The sequence below is a fragment of the Fringilla coelebs genome (genome assembly GCF_963513975.1).
Source record: "Fringilla coelebs genome assembly, chromosome: 6".
Classification (NCBI taxonomy): domain Eukaryota; kingdom Metazoa; phylum Chordata; class Aves; order Passeriformes; family Fringillidae; genus Fringilla; species Fringilla coelebs.
In genome coordinates this window covers 6,037,305-6,051,876 of record NC_140034.1, presented here as the reverse complement: position 1 = coordinate 6,051,876, position 14,572 = coordinate 6,037,305, and the positions used below count along the sequence as shown (strand labels likewise).

Genomic DNA, 14,572 nt, shown 5'->3' with positions numbered 1-14,572 from the left:
GAGTTTAACACATGGAAACAAGCACAATCTAAAATGAGCATGAGCATGGAAACAAAAATTCTTCCTGAAAACATCACATTTTTATTTATTCTGAGACAAAGCAAGAGTAATTATACAGTGAAGCCTGTTGTGCACAAGAGAAGTTTTTTTAAATCACTGAAAATATAAGTGCATTCTAACTGGTATCAGGTGAATAGAAATGAAAATTATAATTTATCTCTGAGAAGACAGCAGAGATTTGTACAGTACTTCCTTACTCCTGAATATTTCTGACTGTCAGGACTGTCATTGTTTCTTAAAACTTGTAAACCAGATAGACTTTTCCTTAGCACTTGTGATTATTCATACTGGACTGATATGGAAGCAAAAATGATCACAGGCTATTAAAAAACATTTCTGAATTAAAAAAAAAAATTTCCAACTGAAAGAAAACCCCTAAAAGTGGCTATAAAGTTTTTCCAATGTTTTCTTTTGAGTTTAGCTCTAATATACCATGATCATGAGCTTCAGTTTTCTTTCTGCCCACTGCCCTTCTTGATATAGGACATTTCCTAAATGAATGCTGCCATTAAGTCAACTTGGAAAAAAATTAGGCTACAGTAATGAGAAGAAATACAAATTTTGATTTTTGAAAAAAAAATGTCAGATTTTAAATTAATTCAAAGTCAATTCAAAGCTCACCAAGGAAAGGAAGAAAAAAAAAGATATCTTGGAATTTGCCATAGATGGAAACAAATAGTTCACACCTTTGGAAAGGGAGAATTAGCAATCTTCCAACAGCAGAATATTTCCGTTCTGACAAATCTCAGAAAAATACACTTGAAAAGAAATCATCAGGTTGAGTTCTCTAGTTCAAGAGCAGTTAACCAGTAGCTTACTCAAGCCAAGCTGCCAGTTAAAGCAAGGCTCTACACTGGCCTGGCAGTATCATCCCCTATGTGTGAGGGAGAACTAAGCACTGCTGCAGAGAAAAAAGGAAAAAAAAAAAATCATCTATGCCTGACTGAAGTGAGAGCTATTCAGGGACAGATGAGAATTCAGAATGGTTGTGGTGAAGTAGAAAAGCCCAAAAACCAACAAGATCAGTTAAAAGCAAGGCATTCAGGAAGCAGACCTCAAATACATGACTTAAGAGTTACTGGATTGCAAAGAGAAAACAGTCTGAGATAACACTCAGAAGCAGCAAAGCCTGTCTTGCAGGCAAGTTTTAAGAAAAGTGTATAAATGTCAAATATGCTTCAAGTGACAAAGACAACTGTTTCAGAAAACAGCAGTTCACCAGGAAAGCTTGGTGAATTTTGATTATTTTATCTCTAGAACAGCTTCCCACCACAGAAATATTCCAGTGCTCTCCATGCACACTAAAAATAAAAGGCCAGATAATTTTCAGCACCGATTACTTAAACTGTAAATAATGAAACAGTATATTAAGAAGAATTAAAAAAAATACAAAATACACACATTGACTATGATGTGAAGCTGTGAAATCTCCTTCACTTCAGCTTTTAAATAATAGATTAGACAAGCATCTGCCAAGAATGGTTTATGTATGTTCAGCCCTGCTTCAGGGCAAAGGTAGAGTAAGTCACATTTTAGTTTCTTCTTAAGCTCTACATTTCTATGACTTTTTCAAGTAATGGCTCATGGTTAATGTGTACAGAACAGCTCCTGTAAAAAAGAACTATGTCTTATTCCTTGCTATTATCAAGGTTTATTATCTCTTGAGGTTGATCACTTGTTAATTTGGTCAATAAATATTGATCCTCAGACTACACTCATCTGCTTATTAATGCTAATGGAAGCCTTACAAACACCTGATAGCTCAGGCTTAATTCTCACTGACATTTAGACAAAAGAAAGCAGTCTCTAGCCTGCTAAGGGCAAACTAATTTTAAAAAGTTTGCATTGTTTCAGTATAACATTAGAATCACACTTGTGTGTGGTAAAAAACCTGGGTTTAGTGAGGTGTAACTGGAACACAGAGCACAGAATTCACAACATTAAATGTGCAGTATTCACAGGCAGTAACATCACTGTTGGGAAAGAGAGATTCAGAACACATCACCAAAAAAATAATAGTTAACATTTTGATTACTCTTGGATTAGAAATGGTTATGTTTGATGGTGGTTTTGGTTCATTGCTTTCGTTTGTTGGTTTGGTTTTTTGGGGGTTTTGTGGGTTTTTTATAATCATGAGATAAAACAAGTAAGAAACATTCATGTGAAGAGCTTATTAAACAAAAGGAAACAAATAACATGTATTATATGTACTCTTAGTTGTTCCTATTGAGGAAATGACATGAAAAGCCATCCCTTATCTTAGATCCCTATGAAATGCTGACACAAACAGCAAATCCATCCCTTTCCTGTCTCCTGACACTTTTACAACACAGGCAGGACTGTATCAAATCTGAACCTTGAGCAACAATGCCAGTGAACAGATTTGTACAGACAACTGAAAGTGAACACTCTGACAGGAAAGCAGCACAAAATCTTGCATTTAAGGAACTGAAGTTGGGATTTCACAGAGCAGACACAAACTGAAACCAAGCAAAAAGCTTCAGGCTGTAATGGATTTTCAGCATACCACGGTGTTAGTAATATACTGTTAATTTAATTTATATTTCTTTATTATGCAAAGACCATTTGCATATCAGAAGCATGAGACCAAGAAGAAAAACAGGTAAAAATTAATACTCACCCTTCCAGTTGATCCAAATGCAAAAAGGCCAAGGTCTTCATAAGAAGTGACAGCTGTTGGTAAGGGGGAAAAAAAGAAAGGAGCTAAAATATCTCTAACTTGAAAAGACTGAAAGCTCTATTTTTGGCCCTTTCCCCCACTATTTAAATTAATAAAATTCAGAATTAAAATAATATTTCATAACATTTTTTAACTTACAAAATGGCTTTTATATTCACCTGTACTTTTGCTACAAAATACTGCTTTATTCTCAAACATTCAGAGACTCTTAAGAAACTCAATTTAGTATTTGCAGTTGCAATATTTAAAATATAATACTAGAACACTAATGGCAAATTGCCTTCTCCCAAAGATGTTCTTTGTGGGTGAAGAACTATGAAATTAGCATTAGCAATTAGATATAAGATATTTCTGTACTTTATTTCTTAAAAGAGCAGGTTTTTATAAATTAGGATGACAACAGAGGATACATTTTCACCTTTCTACAAATATAAACACTGCCATCTTTCCAGCCTTTAAGAACTAGGCCCTATCTATTTTCAAGAGAGCTGAAGTTAAACACCTCCTTTAGTTGAAACCTATTATTAAAAAAACACAAAATAAAACCCAAAGCAAAACAAAAATCCTGCCCTTACCTGCACCCCACATACATAATTACATGAAAACAGTCTGTGGTTTCCTGTATAATTTTGCTGGGTTTTAGCTGAAGCTCACTTCTATTATTGCTGGTAACTCAAAACAATCCCTTCTCAGAGAGGAGGATGTCATATTAAAGCCTCTCATTGTTACTCTGCATTTTGATATTAGAAATTCAAGCAGTATCAAAAAGAGGAAAGTTTTCTGAGAAACACCATTCATTTTTTGGGATGTAATAAAACAACTGTGAACACTTCAGAGGGTAAAATTAATCTCAAACCCACATAATTCTGTTGTCAGGACACTTGGTTTCTCTTCCTTGGTTCTGTTTGGTACAACACTGCTCCTGTCACAGCTTAATTGAGGGCCCAGCTGCGCAAGCTGAGCTTTTCACACCTGAGCTAAGCCCCATCCTCTGAGTAAATGACACAAGGCATGGGAGACACAGGCACCTCACACAGATCAGATGACAGCACTGGAGCCTCAGACTTGCCCAAGCTTAGGTGGTTTTATTTCACTGGAGTTCTGCACACAATCAGATCAGTGCCCCCGAGGGGAAAAGAACAAAACAAAAATAAACAGAAACCAAATCCAACAGAAATTCATTAATTTTCTCATATGATTTTTTCAAGGGCAATATTTCCCATTCTGCTCTACTACAGACACCAGCATACTATGACAATATAAATGAAATAACAAAATTAAATGGGCCAGAGTCAGTGCTCAGCATAAACCTGGAACTGTCTCTAACAAATATAATTAAACAAAAACTATGTCTTACTAGATTTTACCCTGTGTTTTTCCTAGCTTCCATTTATAAAGTAGCTAATCACAAGGAATAAAAAGGCATTTTAGGTAGCCATCTTCATTGCCATTAAAAAAAAAATCAGAAAAATAGTAAACATATTTAAGAGCAAGTTAATTTTACCACATGGTAATAAATATACAGCACACATCTATGAGGAGTTATGAGCAAAGAGAACAAAACTTTCCACACAATTCCAAAAGAGCAATATGAAACCTTAGAGTATTTTCTGTAGTAACTGTTTCTGTAATCAGTTTAGTCCTGTGAACACTGGGAAGCTCTGTCACTTGATCACATTATTCTGCAATTTCAAGAATACATGGAACAAGATATTTAGTGCAATTTATATAAAGATAAACAAGTTTTGCCTGATTAGCTTATTTTTTATCATGTTATTAACACTCCATGGAAATGATCCATTTAAATGTGAATTATAGTACCAGCAATATTTGTGACTGACTTCTAAAATGAAAAGAAAGTAACAGCCACAAAACTTCAAAGTGCATCCCACTTAAATTCCCAATTCCTCTGCTTTACAGAGTAAGCTTAGCCTTTATCAGCCCAAACCAACACAGGTCATATTGAATTAACACCAGGACAAACACTGACTAAACTAATCTCAACTCAACACTTGACAATATTTTTTTTGCTAAGCCTTTTGGTCTACACAAATCACTTGATTTTGTCAAAGTCCAGACCAACATAAATGAGTAACTGAAGACACTTCTTTATTTTTGAACTGCAACTAAAATGCCTGTGCTTAATGAATCCTGGCCTCTGTTTGAAATGGAGTTAGTATTAGTATTTTCTTCTCAGAAGGTGTTTTATAGGTAATCTCTTTCCTAAATCATAGTTTACACGGTCAACAGTTTCTCTTCACCACCTTTTAAATAAAAATACTAAGTTTTCCTTCCAATTTTTTTCCCATGGATTAAGTTTAATACTCTAACACCGTTTACAAATTAATATAGATTTTTTAAAAGAAGAAGTTTAATTAAGTACTTTGGAATCAAACACGTACATAGATTTTACTTTGTCAAGGTACAAAGATTTTATTTCCCACTTTTTAAAGACAGTGTTCCAAGGAAAAACTTGGAATGCTATCTAACATTTAATTACTTCAATAGCTGACAGGAATTATAGGAAATATAATCACAAATCTTGTTTTAAAAAATCAGAACACAAAAGGTCATAAATCCAACAACATTATCCAGACATAGTTCTGGTGCAAGTCCTACCTGCCAGCATTAGGTGATAACTAATTATTAGTTTCAGACTAGAGGAATTCTTCATCCTGACACTTCAGCTGCATGCATTTCAAAAATGCTTTCCTGAGGTGGACTCTTGCCTTTGGACAAGAACTGAGGAGTTAAACCCTTCTTGCATATCAGGCCTCTGAGTTCAGAACATCCAAACTCTTCTTACTTCAATAAACTTAAGTCCTTAGTTCTCCCTCTCATAATTCTTTTGAAAGAATCTCTTTTTTTTTTACTAGACAACAGCTTAATGCCACTTAATGCCCATAAAATACAGAACTTTTCAGCCTGAAGTAAGAGGTTTAGAAGGCCATTAAAATTACCTGAAGTCTCCCCTTTCTTTTTGCTTCTCACATACCCCTCTAGCTTCATGTTTCAGATTCTGACTCCTTTCTAATAAGCAGCGCTCCAAAAGGAGAAAGAAATTACCAGACTCAATCCCAAATCATCAAGCAGCCAACAATACCAACCATAAAAGTAACTCTACCTCTGAGGGGTGTCTTTTAAGAATGTATGAAGAAGATCACTCAACAGGTGGGGACAGGAGCAGCAGATCTAAGAAGAATCAGGAAGCAAACATCTGAGAGACCAAAGGCAGCTAAAGAAAACAAAGCCAAGGAGGAAAGAGGCAGAAGTTTTCTCCCACCACCTTTGAAAAGACAGGAGAACAGATGAGAGGGAAACAATAAGCAGGGAGACTTCCTGCTGTAACATGATCTTTGTGTAGCAGAAGTCAAGGAAAGACTCAGTTGTTTCAGCAGCAATTAAAAGAAGCAGGAATTAAAACAGGAGCAGATTTGACTGCAGGTATTAGAGTGGATTGAACTGTCTCAAAGCAGTGCAGTTTCCAAGGGCTGCACCATGACTTCTCATTCAGCATCAAAAATGCTCTATAAGCTGCATCTACAAAGCACCATGAGAATGATGATAATCCAATATGACTGAAAAACCTGAAAGGTATCCATTTCAAACCATGGACAAAAACATATGCACTACTCCTAGGAGAATGAAAGGCTGCTATTTTATGGCTCTTAAGCATTCACTGAAAGCAAAAGCACACACTGAAATAGTGAGGTTCAGCCAGCACCAAAATAATTTTGCTGCAGAAATAAAGAATCTCTCTGGAATGATAAGAGAGGCATTTGGAGAAAAAAAAAATTAAAATTAGAAACCAGTCAGTTTGGCATTGGCTTTGCACAAAAAGACTCAAAATCCTGCTTTTAAATGGCAGATATCAATTGTGAAAACATTAATATTTCAAGGTCAGTCAATCAGACACCCCTGTTAACTGCAATCTTTATACTGGGTCATGTCTCTGTGATAAAACTGAGGAAATATTTTAGAGCTCACTGTTAGATAAATCCTTTCCACTTACCAGTCTGAGTGCACATACTGAGCAGGAGAAACACAGAGTAAGAAGCAAGGCTGGCAACAATCAGCAGCAAGATACTAAAAACCACAAAATATTCACAATTAAGCACTTTTACAGTACAATGCACTTTCGAGCGTTAAGAATGCTACTCTTGCAAGAACTAAGCTACAGGATTTCCTCATTTTATAGCTTTTATCTGCTGACTATGGTTCACGTGGTCTCTGATCTTCCCAATACTTGCCAAATTGCCCTGGTGTGTGGATTACAGAATGGCCATAACCATGGGAGTTTGTGTGGGTACTTATACGCAAAAACACATCCCCCAGTGAAGAGAAACCAATGCTTAGGAAATAGACTGACAATTCCAGTGACTTTGGCCCCATTACCCACAGGTCAGCATTTGCAATGAGCAAAAGTGGAACAAAAGCATGAGTTGATTCAGAGTTTTCAGCCACATATCCATCCTAGTCCATAAGGCCCATTCCTGGAGCCAAAGGAAATCAGAGTTTTGAAAGGAAAATATCAATCCATTAGGAGTAATGGCCAAGAAATTGCCACCCTGTGGCAATTTAATGCAACATCTGGGTAGGACTTATAACAGGTCAGATCTGAATGACTAAATCAAAAAGGGGAAGGTCTTAATCAACAATTCTGAAAGGCACAAGCTATTTATTACTTCCTCGGATTTGCACAAGACTGTCAGTAATCAAGTTCTGTTCAATTCAAACCTTCAAGGTTAGTTTAAAAATGAGTATATGTAAAAACTGAAAACTTACCTAAACCCCATGATCCCTGTGTTGGCCATGGCATAGGATAAGCCAAGTATCCCACTGCCCATGATTGCATTCATTAAGTTAAACACTGAGAAAGCAAAGGAAGAACCATGACTTGAAGAACTCTGTGAAAAGGACAGAAAAAAAAAAAGTACAATTAGTGAAAGAACTCTTTTGATCTTTCCTAATATGAAATTCAAGGGAGGAGGCAACAGTCAACTTCTCTTTCTCTAATCTAAAATCTCACTTCTCATTCTAAAACGACGCAAATCCTTGTGCACACACGATGCCGCCCCGGGAGCATCGCAAGCCGCCCACAGCCTTGGAGCAGGGCGAGGGCAGAGCGCGGAACGAGCCCAGCAGGACGGAGGGCTGGGAGCAGGCTGTGCCTGCGTGCCCCAGCAGGGCCCACGGCAGCACTTCCAGCGCTCAGCAGGCAGGGGAGCGAAGGGATCAGGAGCAGCCATGGGACCAGAGGCTCATCTTCCCCCCTTCCCCATCCATGATTCTCCCCTCCCCGGTGCTGTCACCGCGGAGCCGCCCCTCACAGCCCCGTCCCGCCCGCCCTTTGAACCCGCGCTCCCCGAGCCTCCCCTCAGCGCCCGGCGCAGCCCCCTCAGGGCGCTCCCTCCCCGCCGCCCCTCACACGCACGCTGCCCGGCGGCGGCAGCAGCAGCGGGGCGGTCTCCCGGTCCTCCTCCTCCTCGTCGTCCTCCTCCGGCCGCTCGCGGGCGGACAGGAACCAGCCGCGGGCGGGCAGGGGCCGGACCCGCCCGGACCCCCAAGGCGGCGCCGCCGCCATCGCCCCTCGCACGCGCCGAGCGCCTCCGAGGGGAGTTCTGGGGGCGGGGCCAACCGGGGGCGTGGCCATGAGGTGGGCGTGGCCAGCAGCGAGGGGCGGGGCCGTTACACCCCGCGCCCGCCCCGCTGAGGGACCATGGAGGGGCGGGGCATTGTGGGCGCGGCCACCGCCCGGCCCGGCCCCGCCCAGCCCGACGCAGCGGCGATGACGCGCGCGCGCGGCGCGCGGGGCCCGGCATGAGGTGAGGGCGGGGGCGGCGGGGCGGGATGAGCGGGGGGAGAGAATTCCCTGAGGGAAGAACATTCCGTGAGGGGAGAACGGGACAATCGGGGATCGTGGTGCCGAGGGAAGCGATGGTGACTCTCCATAGGTGCCTTGGAAAGGTGGCGGCAGTGGCCTCCAGCCAGATCCAGCGTTGCGGGCGGCTCTGTCTTGTGGGTTTAATCCAGTACCGAGAAGCGACAGGATGAGAGGACATTGCCCCAGGTTGGGCTAGGGAAGGCTTAGTTTGGACATTAGAAAAAATGTCGTCACAGAAAAGGTGATCAGACATTGGAACGATGTCCGGCAAAGTGGAGTCACTGTTCAAGGAAAGATGGGGCGAGGCATCCCGTGCCACGGTGGTGGGTGCTCGGTCACAGTTCGAACCGATGATCCCAAAAGTCTTTTCCAGCCGATTCGATTCTCTGAGACCCACACCACCCATTTCCACCCCCAGGAAAAGCACGGGGATGCTCAGGCCTCCGGAGGAGGGATTTCTCGTGTGCAGCAGGGTGAGGGATGCCGTGTGCCTTTCGGAAGGACGTGTGCTCTGCCAGAAGCCTGGCTGAGGGAAATGGGCGGCCTGGGACGTGCACGGAGTGCGGCCAGGAGCGGGAGCGGGGCGGGACTGGGATGGGAGCAGGAGCAGCCTGGGCAGGGTTTGGGCACGGCAGGGTTTGTGAAGGACAGAACACGCAGCCTGTTGTTACCCTGGAGAGGGGCAGGGCTGAGGGAGGCAGGCAGGAGAGCCAATTTCCCTGCAGAGCCTCTCTCAAAACAAGCTTTTAAAAAAGTCAGGAGGAATGCCAGCCTCCAGCACCACCTAAACCATTGGCTCCTACCTTGGAGCAGCCAGTGCCAAGGCAGAAAATTAGGCCCTTTTGGTCTGTGTCTAGCGGAGGAAACCATTTAGAGAAGTGTGAAGCCACTTTTCAAGTTTCCATTCCGTTGATGAACTGGGGCTCCGTGTCAGGAGCAGAAATTCCTGATGCTCCTTTGGACCTTACAGGGGACATTGCATTTAATTACTGACCTTCCTGGCATGCACCTCATGGAGCAAAGATCTTACAGAGCATGGAACTCCTTACACTGGGGCATGGGAGCAGAAATCACCCAAGAGTGATCATGACCACTGTTGCTAATAACTGTTTTCTAGCAACGACTGCTTGGTAATGAATTTTACCAGACACAAGAGGGATCCAACAGGAGTAGGATCAAGACAGTAGAAATCTTTCCATTTGGCTTACTGAGATTAATATCACATTTATTAGAACAAAGAGAGGTCATTGTTTTTTGGCAGGAGGGGATTATCTCGCCGCTTGAAGTCAGTTAACATTTGAGTCTAAAAGTACATTTGCAAAATAACAAATTTGCAGCATATATTTCATAATAAAGAGCTTTACTAAACTATTGTGGATTGTTTGGTACGGATGGAAATTCTGGTTTAAGAGAACAGCAAATCCATGTGATTTGCAGCCTTTTAAATGGAATGATTACATAATGTCTATAAAATGAATAATTTCTCTTCTAGGACTTTGTGGAGATTGGGATACTCTGCCAGACTACTGAAAACTAATCGTTTTAGGACAGCTGCATCAAATACATCATTTCCAGCAGTTTGGATGCTATTGGCACAGCATTCTGGCAGAATACCTGGGCCCTTTGTAGTAGTTAAAAAAAATACTTTGTTCACAATGCCCGAAACCGTGGAGGATAAAACTAATCCAGAACTGTATTTGCCACATCCTGGAGTGCGTGGGATGACACTGCTCAACAGAGAGGCTTTCAAAAGGACTCTGGTTGTTCCAGCTCTTAAAGTCAAGAAAGAAATTGTGCATAGCGTGCTGAAGTCCCTGAAACAATCTGTACTGCAGCGCCCCGGCCTCAAGCGGGTGGTGGAGGACCCAGAGGATGAGGACAGTAGATTTGTTATCCTGGATCCTCATAAAGTACCGGAATTCTCATTAGGAGAGTCAGAGCAGCAGGTGCTGAAACAGCTCAATGTCCTTCCTGAGGTGTGCAAGTACCACCTGGAGCTGAGCTATGAGAACTTCAAGTCGGAGGAGATCCTGCGAGCTGTCCTTCCCGAGGGCCAAGAGGTCACCTCTGGATTCAGCCGTGTTGGCCACATTGCTCATTTGAATCTCAGGGATCACCAGCTGCCCTACAGACACTTGATTGGTAGGTGAAACAGCTCCTCTCAGGAAGGTTTTTGTATCCTTTGTATATTGTTAAAAAGTTACTGTCCTGAGGGGTAGTTCCCTTCTCTCATAGTGTGGTGCTCTCACTGCACTGAGCCCTGGGCCAGGGTCAAGTGTGTGCTTTGGAAAGGGCACAGCTGCAGCCCTGAGTCATTAATTAGAGAGAGGTTGTTCCAACCCACACTTTTGTTAATTTACCTGTAAACAGCAGGCTTGTTGTGGCTGTTGTAGAACATTGAAAGGTCCTGGTCCCTTAATCATAATGATCTCCCACCCTCTCTTTCAGGCCAGGTTATAATGGACAAGAATCCAGGAATCACCTGTGTAGTGAATAAAACCAATATTATCGACAGCACATACAGGAATTTTGAAATGGAAGTGCTTGCTGGAGAGAACAACCTGGTGACCAAGGTACAAGCCTTTCCCCCTGGTGTTTTAAATTTAATGTGCTAAAACCCAAAGGAATCTTCTGGAGAGGTGTGATGCAGGGATGCTGCTGAGACCATTCCTTTGCACAGTGCCCTTCCTGGCACCTGAGCCTAAGGGTTGGCTGTTACTTCTGCATTCCTTTGTCCTGGTCTGCCAAGGGCAAACTCAGCCACGGGGATCAGGAAGGTATGTATTCTTCCCAGTTCACAGCCTAGATGTAATGATGTGGATTTGATCTAAGAAAATCCAGTTTCCAGATTTCACCAAGCCTTGTACAGTGGCTGGTACAGAAATTTCTATCTCACCAGCTTTGCAACTTAGGCAACATTTTGCCTTTGCCTTTTTCCTCTCCTGTGAGCAGCAAGACAGATCTCCTGTCTCCTCTGCTCTGACATTTATCAGGTGCAATCACTGTGTAACTGCCAAGTGTTCTTCACATAGGGTTTCTTGTCTGTAAATGGAAACTTGGCCACTGCTTCCACAGAAATATTTTATCTGTTAGCAGCTTTATACTTTCAAAGGAGAAAACACGAGATTACCAAATTAAAAGTTGAATAGCTTGGTGGAACATCCTGTTCATGCAGAGAGAAGGCCATTGGATTGTCAAGGCAGCAGTGACAATTGAATGTTATGCAGATGGTGTCACCACACACCTGGCACAGCATGGAGCTGCATCCAGGAGTGCAAAGACACTTCAGGGGTTTCTTGCTGGCAAAGCAAACGATGTGGTGATCTGGATCCCCAGTTACTGTACTTTGGAATCAGACAATTCCACATGCTGGTGCAAAGAGAGTATTAGCTTGCATCCCATTCGCATCTGAATAAATACTGTTCCTTTTCTGGTCTGTTCTTGAGATAGTGGTCATCCCAAAGCTTGGGTTTGGATCAGCTTCCAGACTCTGTCACCTTGGGAGATGAAATACAGTATTTTTCAAGCTACAGAACTGGCTCCCAGTGGCTTTGAATTTGGCTGACGGTTCCTGTTCTTGGGCCTATCATTCTCAGACACTTATTTACTGTGTGCACTTCACAGAGGAGGGCTTGAGGCATCTTTCCAAGGTCTGCTTTCAATAAAGGAGCTGTCAGCCAGCCACAAAGCTCTTGAAAACCCTCCGATTTTTTTAGGGTCATTTTAAGTTGCTGCTTTATTTCCACCTGGTGATTGAGACCTGCATAAAGCCAGCCATCAGGATTGATACTGGGGACATGGCTGTTTAGGATGAGTTGATCTGGTAAAGATTTAAGATCTGTTTATTTGATTCCTTAGTTGATCTGTTTATTTAAGATTCACATATGCTACCAGTGGGACAGTGCTGATGTATACGTTACCTTTCGATAAGGCACCTTGGTTTTTAATTTTCTTAATTAGTGATAATGCTTAAATCCGCCTGGCATTTGAACACAGAGGCTTAACCAAATGTTTTGGACTTCCAGGTCAAAGAGAATAACATTTCCTATGAACTGGACTTCTCCAAAGTGTACTGGAACCCACGCCTGTCCACCGAGCACGGCCGCATAGTGGGGCTGCTCAGGGCCGGCGATGTTCTCTTCGACGTCTTCGCCGGCGTCGGCCCTTTCGCCATCCCGGCGGCCAGGAGGAAGTGCCGAGTGTTTGCCAACGACCTCAACCCCGAGTCCTACGCCTGGCTCCTGCACAACTGCAAGCTCAACAAAGTGGACTCCAAGGTGAAGGCGTTCAACATGGACGGCAGGGACTTCCTGCGGGGGCCGGTGAGGGAGGAGCTCAGCAAAGAGCTGCCGCTGCTGGGGGAAGAGCACAAAACCGCGTTCCACATAGTGATGAATCTGCCAGCTCTGGCTGTGGAGTTCCTGGATGTTTTCAGGCATCTCTTGGTCGGGGAGCCCTGCAGCCCTGCTGGCCTTCCCACTGTGCACTGCTACGGGTTCTCCAAACACAGCGACCCAGCCAGAGACATTCAGGAGCGAGCAGAAGCTACGCTGGGAACCTCCCTGGCTGGACGCTGTTCCACTTTCCTGGTCAGGAACGTGGCGCCCAACAAGGAGATGCTGTGCCTCAGTTTCCAGATCCCAGCAGATGTGCTCTACAAGAGGCCCTGCCCTGATGAAGGTAAGGAGCAAACCTCCCATGTGGCATTGGGATTTTAGGCTGCACCTTGTGCTGTCCCACCTGCTCAGCCCCGTGGGCCGCTCCGGGCGTGTGACAGCGGCGTGGCTGTGGCGCTGAGCGCGGAGGTGGCCGGCAGGACCGAGCGCCTGCACGTGTGCAGCAGCTGCAGGGCTTCCTCGCCTTGCTAACAGCAGCCTGCTCCTCTGATCCCAGCATGAGCCTCCCCAGAAAAATGGTGGACTGGACAGGATCACCCCACAGGCAATAAACCAGACCTTTATGCCTCAGGTTGAGGCTGAGGGAGGATGGGGACTCAGTGATCCCTGTGGGCCCTTCCAGTGCAGAATATTCAGTGGCTCTGTGATCTAATGCCAAGCAGACATCTCTGTTAGCTCAGTCCTTCCGAACTGGAGCTGTGTTTTTGCCCAGATCAGTGCACTTCCAAGGGACTGCTCCCAGCTCTGACCTTCTCCTTCTGCTCACACAGATTCAGTGAGGTCTGGAGTCACCACATCAGCAGAATCAGGTTCTGTACCTGATTGAGTTTAACTGAGACACAGATACCCTTGGAGATCTTCAGTGCTGGATTTGGTTGTTTGTGGTTTTGGGTTTTTTTTGCTTATAATTGTTTATTTAAGAAACTGGTTGGTTTCAGTGATCTTAGGCTTTGCACTACATGACAAAGGGAGCAGAGGGAGGCTCTCATCTGCAGTTACATGAACTGGAGGAAAGGAGGCTTTTTATACAGATTTAATGCCATGAAAATTATTTCTATGCTGTTGTTGGATAGCACTGAAATGTGGCTCCATACAGGGTTTTTGCAAAGTCTTTTTTGGCATTCAGTAAAGACCCCCCATTATTGCTCTAAGAGTCTTCATTTGTGACTGTTAATCCTGATTTCAACTCTCATCTCTTCCTGTTAAATCCCTTAACAGAGCTCCCTTTTCCAGAGCTTGTGGTAGGTCAGTCTGTTTACTGTACATTAAATAACTTATTTTTCTAAACTTTTCCAGCAAAACCAGCCTCGAAACGTCTCTGTACCAGCCAGGATTCTTCAGAAGAGAAGGTACTGAGTTGAAGACCAGAGCTATGGTGGCTACCTTAGTTTGTGTAAGGGATATTTGGAGTGTCTCTGTTTTACCCCTTGAGTTATAAGGAGCAGAGCTGTGTTCCCATTGAGCACCAGCTTTCTTTGGGAGCCTTGTTTCCTGCAGTCACCTTTTCTTCTCATTCTGGGATCAATTGGA

General features: G+C 43.3%; 2 protein-coding genes across 2 annotated transcripts in view; one reads left to right on the top strand and one right to left on the bottom strand.

Moving 5' to 3' along the window:
• Positions 1 to 8,345, bottom strand: part of SLC38A6 (solute carrier family 38 member 6) — a gene marked incomplete at both ends in the record, with an annotated part of 34,045 nt that extends 25,700 nt beyond the window's left edge. Inside the window, 4 exons of the mRNA XM_084207377.1 lie at positions 2,702 to 2,754; positions 6,774 to 6,847; positions 7,547 to 7,668; positions 8,196 to 8,345. Of these exons, the coding sequence (XP_084063503.1) occupies positions 2,702 to 2,754; positions 6,774 to 6,847; positions 7,547 to 7,668; positions 8,196 to 8,345 (399 nt within the window). The remainder of the gene's footprint in view (positions 1 to 2,701; positions 2,755 to 6,773; positions 6,848 to 7,546; positions 7,669 to 8,195) is intronic.
• A 211-nt stretch (positions 8,346 to 8,556) lies between these two features.
• Positions 8,557 to 14,572, top strand: TRMT5 (tRNA methyltransferase 5). The gene is made up of 5 exons (XM_084207523.1): positions 8,557 to 8,586; positions 10,138 to 10,787; positions 11,094 to 11,218; positions 12,671 to 13,325; positions 14,339 to 14,572. Exons 1-5 carry the CDS (start codon positions 8,582 to 8,584, stop codon positions 14,401 to 14,403), a joined length of 1,500 nt encoding a protein of 499 aa, XP_084063649.1. The 5' UTR covers positions 8,557 to 8,581; the 3' UTR covers positions 14,404 to 14,572.

What these genes read in the sequence shown, in the direction of transcription:
- TRMT5 (XM_084207523.1), top strand. An exon ending in GCCCTACAGACACTTGATTG is followed by an intron (nt 10,788 to 11,093) that starts GTAGGTGAAACA and finishes CCTCTCTTTCAG; the next exon opens with GCCAGGTTATAATGGACAAG. An exon ending in AGAACAACCTGGTGACCAAG is followed by an intron (nt 11,219 to 12,670) that starts GTACAAGCCTTT and finishes TTGGACTTCCAG; the next exon opens with GTCAAAGAGAATAACATTTC.